Source organism: Grus americana, chromosome 1 (genome assembly GCF_028858705.1).
Source record: "Grus americana isolate bGruAme1 chromosome 1, bGruAme1.mat, whole genome shotgun sequence".
Taxonomy (NCBI): Eukaryota; Metazoa; Chordata; class Aves; order Gruiformes; family Gruidae; genus Grus; species Grus americana.
Window position 1 is genome coordinate 142,791,520 of NC_072852.1, and position 13,287 is coordinate 142,804,806.

At 40.3% G+C, this 13,287-nt stretch overlaps 1 protein-coding gene and 1 long non-coding RNA gene across 5 annotated transcripts in view; one reads left to right on the forward strand and one right to left on the reverse strand.

Moving 5' to 3' along the window:
- Positions 1–13,287, forward strand: part of LOC129213325 (arylsulfatase D-like) — a 17,517-nt gene continuing 4,230 nt past the window's right edge. The window contains exons 1-10 of one of the 3 annotated variants that reach the window (XM_054843185.1): positions 1–110; positions 2,751–2,842; positions 3,388–3,537; positions 4,552–4,673; positions 6,125–6,247; positions 9,339–9,762; positions 10,521–10,657; positions 11,912–12,046; positions 12,687–12,849; positions 13,144–13,265. In XM_054843185.1, the coding sequence (XP_054699160.1) occupies positions 9–110; positions 2,751–2,842; positions 3,388–3,537; positions 4,552–4,673; positions 6,125–6,247; positions 9,339–9,762; positions 10,521–10,657; positions 11,912–12,046; positions 12,687–12,849; positions 13,144–13,265 (1,570 nt within the window). In that variant the 5' untranslated portion in view covers positions 1–8. Of the gene's footprint in view, positions 111–430; positions 588–2,750; positions 2,843–3,387; positions 3,538–4,551; positions 4,674–6,124; positions 6,248–9,338; positions 9,763–10,520; positions 10,658–11,911; positions 12,047–12,686; positions 12,850–13,143; positions 13,266–13,287 lie in introns of those variants that run through there. The other 2 variants (XM_054843193.1, XM_054843203.1) reach the window with 2 other exon arrangements.
- Positions 8,648–13,287, reverse strand: part of LOC129213428 (uncharacterized) — an 18,924-nt gene continuing 14,284 nt past the window's right edge. For both annotated transcript variants that reach the window (XR_008579438.1, XR_008579440.1), the window contains exons 3-5: positions 10,159–10,275; positions 9,538–9,663; positions 8,648–8,905 (exon numbers count right to left, since the gene is read on the reverse strand). This is a non-coding gene — a long non-coding RNA (uncharacterized LOC129213428). The remainder of the gene's footprint in view (positions 8,906–9,537; positions 9,664–10,158; positions 10,276–13,287) is intronic.

The window sequence follows — 13,287 nt, forward strand, 5'->3', positions numbered from 1 at the left end:
CTCACTGCATGTACACAGATGACCTTGTCATTGCTGCAGGAACTCGGGGCTGCCATAAAGTGAAGATACTCACTCAGTTTTTATTTCTACAGACAAAGAATTGCTGCTTTGTAAGTACAGCAAATTTCTATTTTCCTTGCTGGAAATGAGGAGAGGTTTACAAGGAACTGCTATTTATAGTGCCTTTCATTGAAGTGTCTCAGACTTGAAGGAGGTCCTGCCCTTCCCTTGAGAAACCGCCGTTTGGGCAGAAAGCATGTTAGCTACATTCCTGGTGTTCCCCAGCCCGACCCTCACACATGTGTGAATGTCACTGTTGTGCAAACGGCAGCGGGACGTGCAGCTGAAAGGGATCCGGGATACGTTAGACCATCCGGCTGCTTGCAAGCTCTGGTATAACACGGCTTTCCTGTGGTGAAACGCGCATGAGCAGCTCGGGCAGATTTAAGGACTGCTGTCGGAAACAAACGTTAGACACTGTGCTGTAGCAGCAGTCGTGCTGAAAAATTTGGAATGGTTTTAAGTCAACTGAAAATAAGCTCACACTCCAGTCTATCAGCTGCCTGCTTTGAGCATAACTTGACCAGGTACCGTATTCCTCCCTTACTATGTTGGGAACTGCACAGGAAAATTTTAATGGGCATTTTGAAATTTTTTTTTTTTTTGGCTTCTGTAGATAAAAATATCTCAAGGAAGTTTTTAAAAGGCATTTCCCTTTATAACAACATTATTCTCATACAAGTCTGTATGTAAAGTGAGAGCTGCAGGCAACTTGTTATCATGAGGTTGGCTTTTATTTTATCTACAACAAATCTACAAAATAGGAGTTTTTAAAAGACATTTTCACAGACTGAACAGTACCAAATTTAATGGAATTACCTGTAAGACCTTTCACTGAGTGTTGCCAAACTGATGCCACAAATGGGTACTGTTCTGTGAAAAGTGTATTTGAGTGCATCTGAAAGTATGAACGTTTTCTCTTATGTGAACTGGCTTGAATTGGAATTTCAGTATCTTGTAAATATTTTGATAGAAAAGTAAAGACAGATTAAAGCAGTTCAATCAGTAAAGGAAAGCAGTCAGTAAAATATGAAAGATATGCAAGCTATACCCTCCCCCCCCCCCGGATTATTAAAATGAATGAAGAAAGGGATAAAATCTAAATTACTCTAGGGGGATTAAATAATGGGAGAGGGAGGAAAGAGTTTCACTTCAAGCCAAATTCAATTCAGATCGCAAAGGGGACTGTTTGCTTGCAGCACGGCTTAAGTGCTACTTTGGCAAAAGTCGTCCCAAAAAGGTCCCCAAAAAAGCATCCTCCGAACTGCTTGTGGCCGAATCGGGCGGGCGCTTGCTGCTGCCCCAGTGCCGGGGGCCAAGCAAGGAGCTGCACTGCCGCGCGGGGACACGGGGTCCCCCCAAATTCTCAGAAAGGGGAGGAACAGGGCAAGCTGCTTGCACTGACCCTCTCGCTCCCGCCAGAGCTGCTGAAGTTCCTCTGACTGGACGGGGCTATGGCTTGACAGGGATCATACGGGTCAGTGCAGTAACTGTTTTCTATACGTTACCTGCTATTTTTCAGGCAGCTGCTGAGGAAGCTCAGCCTTCAGCTCCAGGCTGTGCTTTGCATCAGCGTATATCTCCACTGTGAAGTACAGGCAGTTAGTGACAACCAATTACACAATTAAATTTGAATATTTCCAACTCCCTGTTATTTCAACGGGTTTGGAGGCACACAATATGGACATGTAAGAGATGGCTGAGGTCTCGTCCGGTATCTTTCCTGTACCTACTTAGGATGCAGCAAAGGCACAAATCCACATGCAGGAAACTGAGTGTCTGTAGATAGCGATGCCGCATCAGAATTGGTGCTTGTAAATAAGTGTTTAGAGCTGTTTGGATGCCAATTTTCTAAGCATAGAAATTTAAATTTTCCCATTAAGGCTTGTAGAGTTGATGAATAAAATGTAAGAACTGTGGATATTAACTAAGCTGCTAAATACTATCATTTCTGGAAAACAAAATGTGAAACCAACATAATTTATAAAATTGAGATGCCTGGGATGGCTCAACCAGACATGGGATAAATTTGAAAGGAGTCTATTTTAAAGCCTTTGAACCAAGGTCATTCGGCCCTTACTTCAAAGCCTTTGAACAGCTTGTCTTGTCCTGGCAGTGAAAGAGGAAGCCCCAGAGGAACCTTTGCAGAAAGCTGTGCAGGGAGAGGGGAAAAGAGCATCGCACCCCGAAATCTGACACATACAAAGAAGGAAAAGGCTCAGCTCAGAGTCAAACCACAAGAGGTCACAAATTCAGTGTCTCCTGAGAAAATGTCATTGTCGGAAGAGGATGACTAGAATTTCTACCTCTTACATGGCTGAATGAAAGGAAACTTGGCACATTATGTGAAAAAGCAGCAGGCTGCTGCTGACTCTGTGATTACAGAAAAATAAATTATATTGAGGACTGGATTTTAAAAAACTCTTCTCTTCCTTTCTGGATAGTAAATATTGTTTATACAGCTGAGTCGTGTAACAAAAGAGAATTATGTTGCTATTTTAAGATAAACTTCTCTATACAAAAATTCCTCTAAGAAGTGAAAAAATGCTAGCAATAACAACAACATTAATGCCTTTACTCTTCCTCATGTAGGATCTGATCTGAGGTGCACTGAAGTAAATAAAACAGAAAATGCTGATAGGCTTTGATTAAGTTTTTTATCTTTTTTTTTTTTTTTTTGCAATGACTAGGCAGATGCACACATGACAAGGCGCTCTTTCGTGGTTTTGCAGGATCTGAACACTCCAAATGCAGAAATGATTTGGCAACTAACATCTTACTGGTAAGAAAAAAGTTCATGAATTATTGTTATATCATACTTAGATCTAAAGTGAGTGAAGTTTAACAATGACGTAGTACTGTATTATAATAGAGTAGGGTTGTTTATCTATAAAGTATACTCACAAAGTGATTTTTGTTTGTTTGTTTTTCTTGTTCTTAACTTTTTCACAACACGAAGGTCCCAGTCTGGGTGAGAAGGATGTCAGAGGTAGTTGATCTCATACTGAGTTTCCCAGAACAGCTTCAAAAAAACATCCCAAGCCACTAAAGCAAAATCACTTATATGTCATCTGTCACACGTAAATTTCCAAGTGAGACTGCTCATAGGAAGTTTGGAAACAATCAGAAAAGGAGATTTTAAAGTTATGGTCCTGACATTTTGCTTTTCATGACATCTGTTTCGGTCAATGATCAAAATCTAACACACCCTCTAAGTCTGGGCAGAGAGTGGTCTGGTCTGCAGCCAAGCTCACGCGAGAGGGTCTTCAGCCCTGTGCAGCGATGAATGGCCAGGTCATTGGCTTCTTTCCTTCTTCTGTGTTTCAGGACATCCCTCGTCACACCCCTGATTTTTGGTCTGCTTCTGCAGCCACCACTTACGCAGCCTTCCGTCATCACACAGCCAAACATCGTCCTACTGATGGCTGATGATCTCGGCATAGGGGATGTAGGTTGCTATGGGAATGATACTATCAGGTAAGGAAACTGAGCGTAACAGGAAACAGAGCTGGGGTGTTATTTAATGTAAGACTGCAGTTCTCTGCTCATCAGCTATTCGAGCTGGCTTCAAGTGCATTTTCTGGAGAAATGGGAGGATTTCCCATGGGTGTCATTAACGGTAAATGTAAAGCACTACCAGGATTATCTCACAGCCTCGAGAGCATTCCCAGGGCCAGCTCTGCTACCCAGAGCTACTTTACTGGGGGAATATGTCCCCTGTTCTTGTCTATTCCTTAATTGCCTGACATTAAGAAACAGCTAAACTCTTGCACATACCCAAAGACAGAAATGTTGTCCCCTCTTTTAATGTATCAGGCCTCTTTACCTCATTTAACTCTATCGTGCCATTCTTTCCCAGTCTTGCATCAAAATACAGTATAAATCAGTGCAACGAGCTATGTTACTAGGAAATACTTCTCTTTCCAGACCCAAGGACATAGAATTTGCCTTCTCTTTGAAACTTGTGCCATGGTATTACTTGCTGGCTTCCTACCAGCTTGTTACTTCTTTGAACAAAACCAAATTTGGTACCATCACTCCCCTCATCCAGCGAAGTTCACAGAATCTCACCCTGATTGGCAGCAGCCAGCAAGTTTCTGACAGGTAGCTGATGATCACAGGTAGCTGATGGGGCTCTGTGTGCACAGGCCTCCACTTCAGCGTAACATCATCCCTAAGGCACATGTTTTCTTTTCAAGAGCAGTGGGGTACATTTCTGCAAGGCCCTTCATAGAACTTGGGAAACAAGAAGGAATGATTGGCTTGAAATTTATCCAGATAGCAAATGTTAATGAAGAAAGAAAAGGAAAAAAAAAAAAAAGTATTTCCCCATCACTTGAGAAAATTAAAATAAAATAAAAAGTTAAAATATTTCCTGGCCATCTCCAAATAGAAGAAACTTCCCAAAATAAAGATAAGTATATTATTCCTTATCCCCATTCCCTTGAAGACTCTCTGAATGATATCTGACAGTATTGGTTGCATTTTTAGGACCCCGAACATTGATCTCCTGGCAAAGGAAGGAGTGAAACTGACCCAACACATCACTGCGGCTCCACTTTGCACCCCCAGCAGAGCAGCTTTCCTCACTGGCAGATACCCACTGCGATCAGGTTTGCCTTGCAAAACAAAGCAGCTTTTAAACATCCCTTTACTGCCGAAGGGAACAACATCATACAATGGGCACCAAAGAAAAGAGAGTGTGCAAATAGAAGGGATGCCACAGACGTCATCCCTCACGGAGGCACAAAAAGACACACCTGCTAGGCCTAGTACCTTTGAGGTGGCATCTATATTTATGGGGTACAATGAACCGACCGGGGGGAAGCAGAGCAGAAAAGAACCAGCTCTGCAGAGCAGCTTGCTTCCCCGCGGCTCGCAACTTTGGTTGCCTTTTGGTGCTCTGTTGCGTAATTTGCAGCCAGAATGAAGTTAGTACAAATTGTTACATTCATTAAAGTCATTACACAGAACATGAATAATAATAACACACTTCTAAAGCACTAGTTACACTCCTTTCTGTCATGAGTGACTCCTCATCAGGTATCAGAAACAGCTCAGCCCTGCAGGGAGCAGAGCAGATCTGTGCCCATGTGTGACCATTCCCTCCAGTCGAGGTGCAGAACGAGTCGTTTACAGGAAAGCTTTCTTACCTATGTGTCAGAATTCATCCGTCCTATGAAATAACAGTTTGACAGCTATATTATTTTTCCCAGTTCTGTTTTTGAAGAAAAAATACTATCCTGTCAAACTGCATCCCTGAGATGAAGAGGTTTGAAAAACAAATAGCTCTACATGTTTCTAACAGCAACTCTCTAACACTTGTTCTATTGCAAATGATCTTCAGTGCCTTCATTCCCGAGGCATTCTGAAGCTGACATGTCAGCCTACTTTTATCATGACAGCTCCCACTGAGATAGATAGCTCGAAAATGCACATGAGCTTGTACAGACTCTCTCCCACTATAACAGCAGGGCCAGATGTTCAGCACTTGGGTGACACTTTGTACTTCACGTGACGTTGTATGATGGGGTTATGCCAGCACGTAATGCTAAATAACAGGGTGTAAACCTGCAGGTGAGGGGAAGACTGCAGTGCTAGATAGCTCCTCTGTGGGTTTCAGACGTCAGATACCAGGCATGCCACTGCGCAGGGAAATCTTGAGTTCCCAGGCAGCCTTACGCAAGCTGGAGTTTGAGGCTGACAGAGGGCTGAAGTCTCCCTGCCTTCCCCCTGCCCTCACGGTCACACTAAGTAAGTGCACTTCTTACAGCCTGGACGCCACTGTGATATAGAAAAGCTCAAATACATCTGTGCCATTCCGAGTAGAATAAAATACAATGTCTCAGTATGAGATACGAAGAAGAACAAGTATTATATAATGGAGAGACTTACCTCTTTCTTAATCTCGTCCCGAGTCCTAGATTCATTTCCCCAAACAAACAGCATTAGGATAAATGTTTAATACTATAATATCAATGAAACCAGGAAACAAGAAAGTATGTTTGATAAAAGTATTCTACCAGTTATACTTACTAAGATTGTTTATTACTGTATTTTTTAGGGATGGATGCTATAAACAATTACCGTGTTATATTTTGGAATGGCGGCTCAGGAGGGCTTCCTCCAAACGAAACCACTTTTGCCAAAATACTGCAGCAGCAAGGCTACAGCACAGGACTAATAGGTACGGGGACACTCCTGAAGATGGCCTAGAATGTGCTTCACCTGCATGCCTCACTCAAACCATGTGTTGTAGTTAGCAACTGCTCATACCTCAGCTGTAATATTTTTATTTCCTGGTTTAAGAATATCTTGTAGAAATCCTGACCAAAAAGAATCTCTCTTAAAAGAACAGGCATCTGATAAAGAGAATAATCTTTACCATTGACCTGCTTTCAAGCACAGGTGTGGTTGTTAAAATATATAATGGAAAATAAGTTAATATTTCTTGAATACTGTTCTGCCAGGTATAATGATAATTATTCCAAAGCTATTTCATAAAAAACAAAAACATGAATGCCATTTAAATATGCATGGCAATGCTTTACACAGCTCAGAGATTGACAACAAAAGGGAACAGCTGCTACTTAAAACAATAGAGCTTGATCATAATATCACAGGATTTGGCCTTTCAAAAGCAGAAACACAGCAATTATTTTTTCTTTAATTACAACGTGCCACTATAGTTCACCAAGATTTCAGCACAGCCCATAAAATGTTACCTCCTTCAGCATTAATAGAAATTCCATTTTACTTTATATTCTATAGGGTTATTTTTTTAATGCAGTTGTAACTTTTGGTCATGATCCAGTTTCAAATAATTATTTATCTTAGATATGTCACATAGTTCCACACACTGATAAAACACAAGCGTTCCTGAGCTGAATTTTCAGCTGTTTGCCCTACCTCATCTGAACATGTAAATGTCAATATTCAAAATCTATGTCTGACACATAAAAATATTGGCTGCACAAATAAACTGAATTTGCTAATAAAAGTGTCTGCAGGAATGGATTTGTATTCATTCAGCAGAATAAATCTAAACCATACAGGACAATGCTAAACGAAGCCCTCTGAGCATTTTAAGTTCTATATTACTGAATGTTCTTCTCCTGTTTAGTTTTGTAGCGATATTATTTTAGTTGTTTTTAAAAAGCCCGTGTCTATTAGCCACGTGCTTCAGCTTGGTTTCAGCATGTAATCACTGACAAAACAGTTAATCAGATTTGTCTCTACTTTGCCAAAGGAACTGCCCCGCAGGGAGGTTGTGCTGCATACCTCCTAGAAGCTAGCTAGCAAAATGGGCTGGCGTTTTCCCTGTGGGCATCTCACCTAAAATCACACTATAGACACCAAGAGCATCGCTTAGTTTAACCTGATTGACCAATTTTGATTAATTGAACCGCAGGGGATGATGGAAAGCACTGGTGATAAGTGACACAAAAAACCCCTAAGAACTTTACATTCAAGACATGAAGCAAGAAATGTTACACATCTACCCGCATCGCCACAGCTGAATGAGCACTAAATAGTCTCACGCGAATAGTTTGTGATTGATTGTTTTGCTCTGAGCACAACCAGATTAATTGCAGAGTTAAATCCTATTAATAACCTGCAGCTTGAGTGATGATGAAACTTTTTGTTCGGAAACGCTTTGCAGATTTTTTTGTAGCCAGAAAGTCAATGTTGTATAACATATGCCCTCAAAAATTAATTTATCTTAATTATACACTTAATTTATCTTCTGAAGATTTGAGTCTTTTGTAGCATATCAGAAGCCTCTATCGATCTCAGCTGGAGATTTAGGTGTTAGAAGTCCAAGGATACTTCAGCTGCACCTGTGTTTATGACCAATGCATCTATGTATTGATTACAAACCTGTTTCATTGTATAGCTGGCTCTAAATATGTCAAGATGTAAACTGAGTAGAGATTTTAGCTGAAAGCAATTCACCCTTTCTTTATATTTATATCCAAAAAGTAGCAATTTTTTTCCACTGAAGTCGTTTTTTCTGCTCCTATTGTAATGCACAGCAATTCTATTGAAACCTACTCAGGGTTGGCTGCTATTGTATGTACTGGTAACACAGTGAACCATTTGCTTAGGATAATACCCTTATGCAAGTGCACAGTTCTTTACTCCATAATAACAATTAGTTGCAAATTATTTTTCAAGTAAAATTCTCCAAGTTCATTTTAATCTATAGATCTGGTATCGAAGGCTTGCATTACATCGGAGATGTCATTAAACTGCATCTCTGATGAGAGGTAGGTTCTGCTCACTTGATTCAGATAATCACAAGCCTCTGTTTGAGCAACATGAGCCGGTTTGTTATGTCTCTGTGTAAGTGCCTAACCAGACTGAATAGACTAGAGGGGAAGCAAAAGCATGGTTTTGACATGCCATTCATCATAATAGTGGACATATGTCCAGAATAAAGAACAAATTTTATTGCAAAAGGTCAGGAGATGTTCCTTTTCATACATGAAGACTTCATTATTTAAAAGAAAGAGGCTTCAACTTTTCAAAAAATTGATGAAATACAAACAAATGGAAAAAATACTTATAAAACAAGGCCTTTTATTCTCATCCAGTATATGGAGATATTATTATCAGCAAAGTTGCTTACATATGTATAGCTTCATGAGAAATCCTGATCTCCTGAGCTCAAGTTCTTCTGGATCTGGTGGTTTGTCTGGCAAACCCACCGCTGAGCTGCAAGTTACTTGACTGCGCTACCCACAGCTTCCCTTTTCAGTCTGGCACCAACACATCATTGAGTGTTGTCATAGTCCTGACATCAAGCCGTTCAAAGCTTTCCAGAAACAAGTCTCCGTAGCATCTTGAAAGTAAGGAAACAATAGAAAAATGTTATTTTGCCCTGTGTTTACAAAAACATTTCATCCTCCTATTTCGTACCTGCCAGGTCTGCAGGAAGGCCATACATTTTTGCTCGATTCTGAAAAAACTGAATTTTTCTCAGTATCCAGTTCCCTTGATAGGCCAGTTTTTTACATTTGATCAAAGCTACAGGGAATGAATATGTGTACAGAGCACCAATAACTCTGCTGGAAATTTATAATTTGTAGAAGATTACTTTCGTCAGTCGTAAGATATATCCCATTATATCAGTACATACTTGGTATACATGTATAGGATGAAGAAGTTATCATGAGTAGGAAAAAACCCAACCATTTTTTGAGAAATGTTTTGTACGAGGAAAAGCCCATTTTTAAATGTTATCTCTTTACATTTTAATAATCTGTAATTTTCAGGGAAGTGGCATCAAGGTGTTAACTGTGAATCCCGCGACGACCATTGTCATCACCCTTTAAACCACGGGTTTGACTATTTTTATGGCATGCCTTTTACGCTAATAAGTGACTGCCAGCCAACAGAAACACCAGAGATGGACCGAGTCTTTAGAGGGAAACTCTGGCTTTACACTCAGATGATTGGCCTCGTTACACTCACCGCTGCCCTGGGAAGATTGACCGGCTTGATTTCAGTCCGCTGGAAAACTCTGACCTGCCTTGTTGGGTTTAGTCTCCTGTTTTTCGTATCCTGGTTCTCGAGTTACGGGTTTGTACAACGCTGGAACTGCATTATGATGAGAAACCACGAAGTTACTGAGCAGCCAATGGTGACAGACAGGACTACGTCCCTTATCCTGAGAGAGTCCATTTCGTTTATTGAAAGGTGAAGTGTGTTTCCTTTGATCACATTTCTTCTGCTTCTTGCATGTCTTGCAACTTTTAAACAGAATTTTCCCATGTGAAGTCTGTAAATTTTATAGTATTCTATACGATTATAAGTACTATTAAGCCTATTAATTATTAATACTATTGATAACGATATCATATTATTAAACCAAAAATTAGCTGCTGCTTAAGGATGTCTGCTCTTCCTAGTTTCACTAAAGCTCATAAAGCTTCCAAATTTCCATGGGTCGGATTGAATATTTCTAGGCTATTTTGAGGAAATACGTATTTCTATCAACGCGATCTACATTGCAGCTTTAAGGGACAGCAGCTGATGGCAGAAACGTGTGTGTGGGCTGGGGAAGGAGGAGGAGAGCCCTGAGGAGAGCCTTACCTACGGACTGGCACGTGGGCAGCAGCTGGCAGGAGACGAACCCGCTGCCTTCGTTTCAGTAGCACTGTGGCGGTTTGCAATGGCAGAAAGCAGAGCTTCAATCTGGAACTTTTCTATCTATGACTCAGGAAATAAAGAGAATCTTTATGATCTCAGGAAATTTTATATAAGCCAAACGTTATTTTGTCAGACAGATCCCAATTACTGGGTTTTAATACCTTACAAAGTAAGGTGAAGTGATTTCTGAAGTGGTTGTTGAAATATGTATATACACAAATCATACCATTTTCCATTACGACTGACCTCTGTATGTACTGAGAACCTTCCTCCATAATAACAAAGTCTTGATTTCTGTTTTTCAGAAATAAGCACAAGCCATTCCTCCTCTTTCTTTCCTTTTTACACTCCCACACCCCTCTCCTCACCACAGAGAAATTTCTTGGGAGGAGCCGTCATGGTTTATATGGAGACAATGTAGAGGAGATGGACTGGATGGTGGGTGAGTCACCATAGCAAATAACGATGTCTCCAACTACCTAGGACCTAGGTCTGAATATATCATTAAAAATGCAGTTGTTAGTAAAAGAACAAGGAAGAGAATTAAAAACAAGAAGGAAAAAAAGTCCTAAGCTTTTCATGAACATCTGTCAATCTTGTATGAGCACTGTTGGCTTATAGTGTTGCCTTTTTATTTTCTCCAGTCTTGGACCAAATGAGTCTTTCTGTTCACTCAGGTTTTTTGGTCTAGTGTTTACAAGTTTTAACCATGACCCCGTGGCTCCTGTCAAGGAGCAATCCTGCTCTACTTACTGAATAAGTGAGAAATATTTAGTTTACTGTGATTATTAAAGGTCAGGTAATTTCAAACTCTTATGGTCATGTCTTAACTATTTCTAAGTAGGACACATCAGAAGGTGATAAAACTGATAAGCAAATTAATTCCAGGTGTAAACCAGCAGGCTATTTCTCTGTGACTACTGCATTCAGCAGAGTGCTGAATGTTTTTCAGGCCCATTCACAAATCCAGAAGTATTCATAAATGTTAGTTGGTATGCTCCCAGAAATTAGAGTCATGTTATTTTTCAGCCTGTTTTTTGGAGGAGAAGGAGAATTACCTATCACCCAGTCATGGCAGAGGAAAACAGCCACATTTGCAAAAGTGGTAAGAATCAGGTACACATACAGAAAGAACTGGTGTTCAAACCTACCTGTCAAACACACACCACAAATATAATTAAAAACATCAGGACAACTCAAGAATGACTTTTAAATAAAAAAGAACTATATTATTTATGTGTATTATATCCAGCCAGTAATTTAATGCAAATACTAACTGTGGTCTAGATAATATAAGGGTACATGACACTTTTTCCTCATTTCTCACAATGGCCATCCCTGATGCAGAATCTAACTTTTTGGGGGCCTTGGATCATGCTTTCTTTCCATATTTTTATTGCACACGGCACTTCTGCACTTTAGAATAGAGGCTTCTTTTCTGTGACTGTTGTTCTTGCACTCCTTTGTTATAATACTAATAATAATGCAGTTTTACCAGCACATCACAAATTTTCTGTGCTTTTACAATGAAATCACACCTACAAATCTCGATCCTAAAAAGTCTCTTCATTTAAACAATGAGCAGCACTACATAGAGAAGAAATGACATGGATGAATGTTTACAAGTCAGAGGCTAAAAGTTATGTAGAGTAAGATATTTTTGCTTTTTAATACACACATATTCCTGTGTTTACAGGCCAGGTTCTAAATGCTATTGACAAGGAAGGCTTGAGAAATACTACACTAGTTTACTTTGCCTCTGATCATGGTGGATGGCTGGAAAGACAAGAAGGCAACAGGCAGCTGGGTGGCTGGAACGGAATATACAGAGGTAAGAGCTGTCGGGGAGGGCGACAACCCAGCAACTAGTAAAGTAGTCAGGACACCCCTAAAACTTAGATAAGACTGTACGCTCAAGGAGTAGCAGTGTTTTATCAATGAGAAGCAAATTTGTTTTGTTCTAATCAGGCATTCAAAAATTTAGACAATTCTAGCATGTTCAGGTGTTCTTTATAAGCATGAATTCTCAAACTGGTATTTCCTCGTGAGGCAACTGATCACAAGTTAGTTTTGATTAAGCATGTGTAACTTCTCATTAAATACTAGTTGCATCTTACATCTGAACCCTTGCCTTAACTACAACAGGCATGTTACAAGATTGTAAAAGAGAGAGGAGAACTAGGCTGGGAAATCACTTTTTATGCCTGAAAATTTTATCAGCACTGAGTTCTGATGGGGCAATATGTTTGTAAAACTGTGGAAGGGAGTAAGTGTGTAAGGTCACTCAAGGCGTCTGATATAGTGAACACACTTTCACTGATGCTCAGGAGAAGGACCTTAGCAGTAAAAACAAAACGGTAAGGAAGGCTCATAAAGGTAACGTTAGCTTATGATAATACAATAACATTTGTTTAAAATTTCTCCTTATTTTAAATGAAACTTTTTTAACTTTTTTTTTTTTTTTATGAAAGGTGGAAAAGCTATGGGAGGCTGGGAAGGAGGGATCCGTGTCCCAGGGATATTTAGGTGGCCAGGTGTGTTACCTGCAGGCACAGTTATAGACGAACCTACAAGCCTTATGGACATTTATCCTACAGTAGTTCATCTGGCTGGAGGGGTACTACCCCAGGACAGGTACAAACATAAGAGTCTTTATTCCTCTTTCTCTCCCAAAACAATGGAAAATCTACTTTGGAAACACATCCTAAGAGTCTGACATTCTCTTTTTCACTCCTGCTCCTTTTCTGGACACATAAATGTTACCATAGCTCAGTCACCTTTTCTCTACATTTGAGATTCACCATCTACTTGCAATCTTCTACAAGCATCTTCCTCGTTCAGAGCTGCCAGTTCCAGCAAGAGGTATGCAGAAGGAACGCAGTCCCGTACAGCTCACCCCAGTCTGATAGTTTCCTTTTTTTCTGCTAGGGTAATTGATGGCCGGGACCTGATGCCTTTACTGCAAGGAAGAGTTGAGCACTCAGAGCACGAGTTCCTGTTTCATTACTGTGGCATTCACTTACACGCTGCGCGGTGGCACCAGAAGGACAGTGAGTACAGAACCTCCTTCCC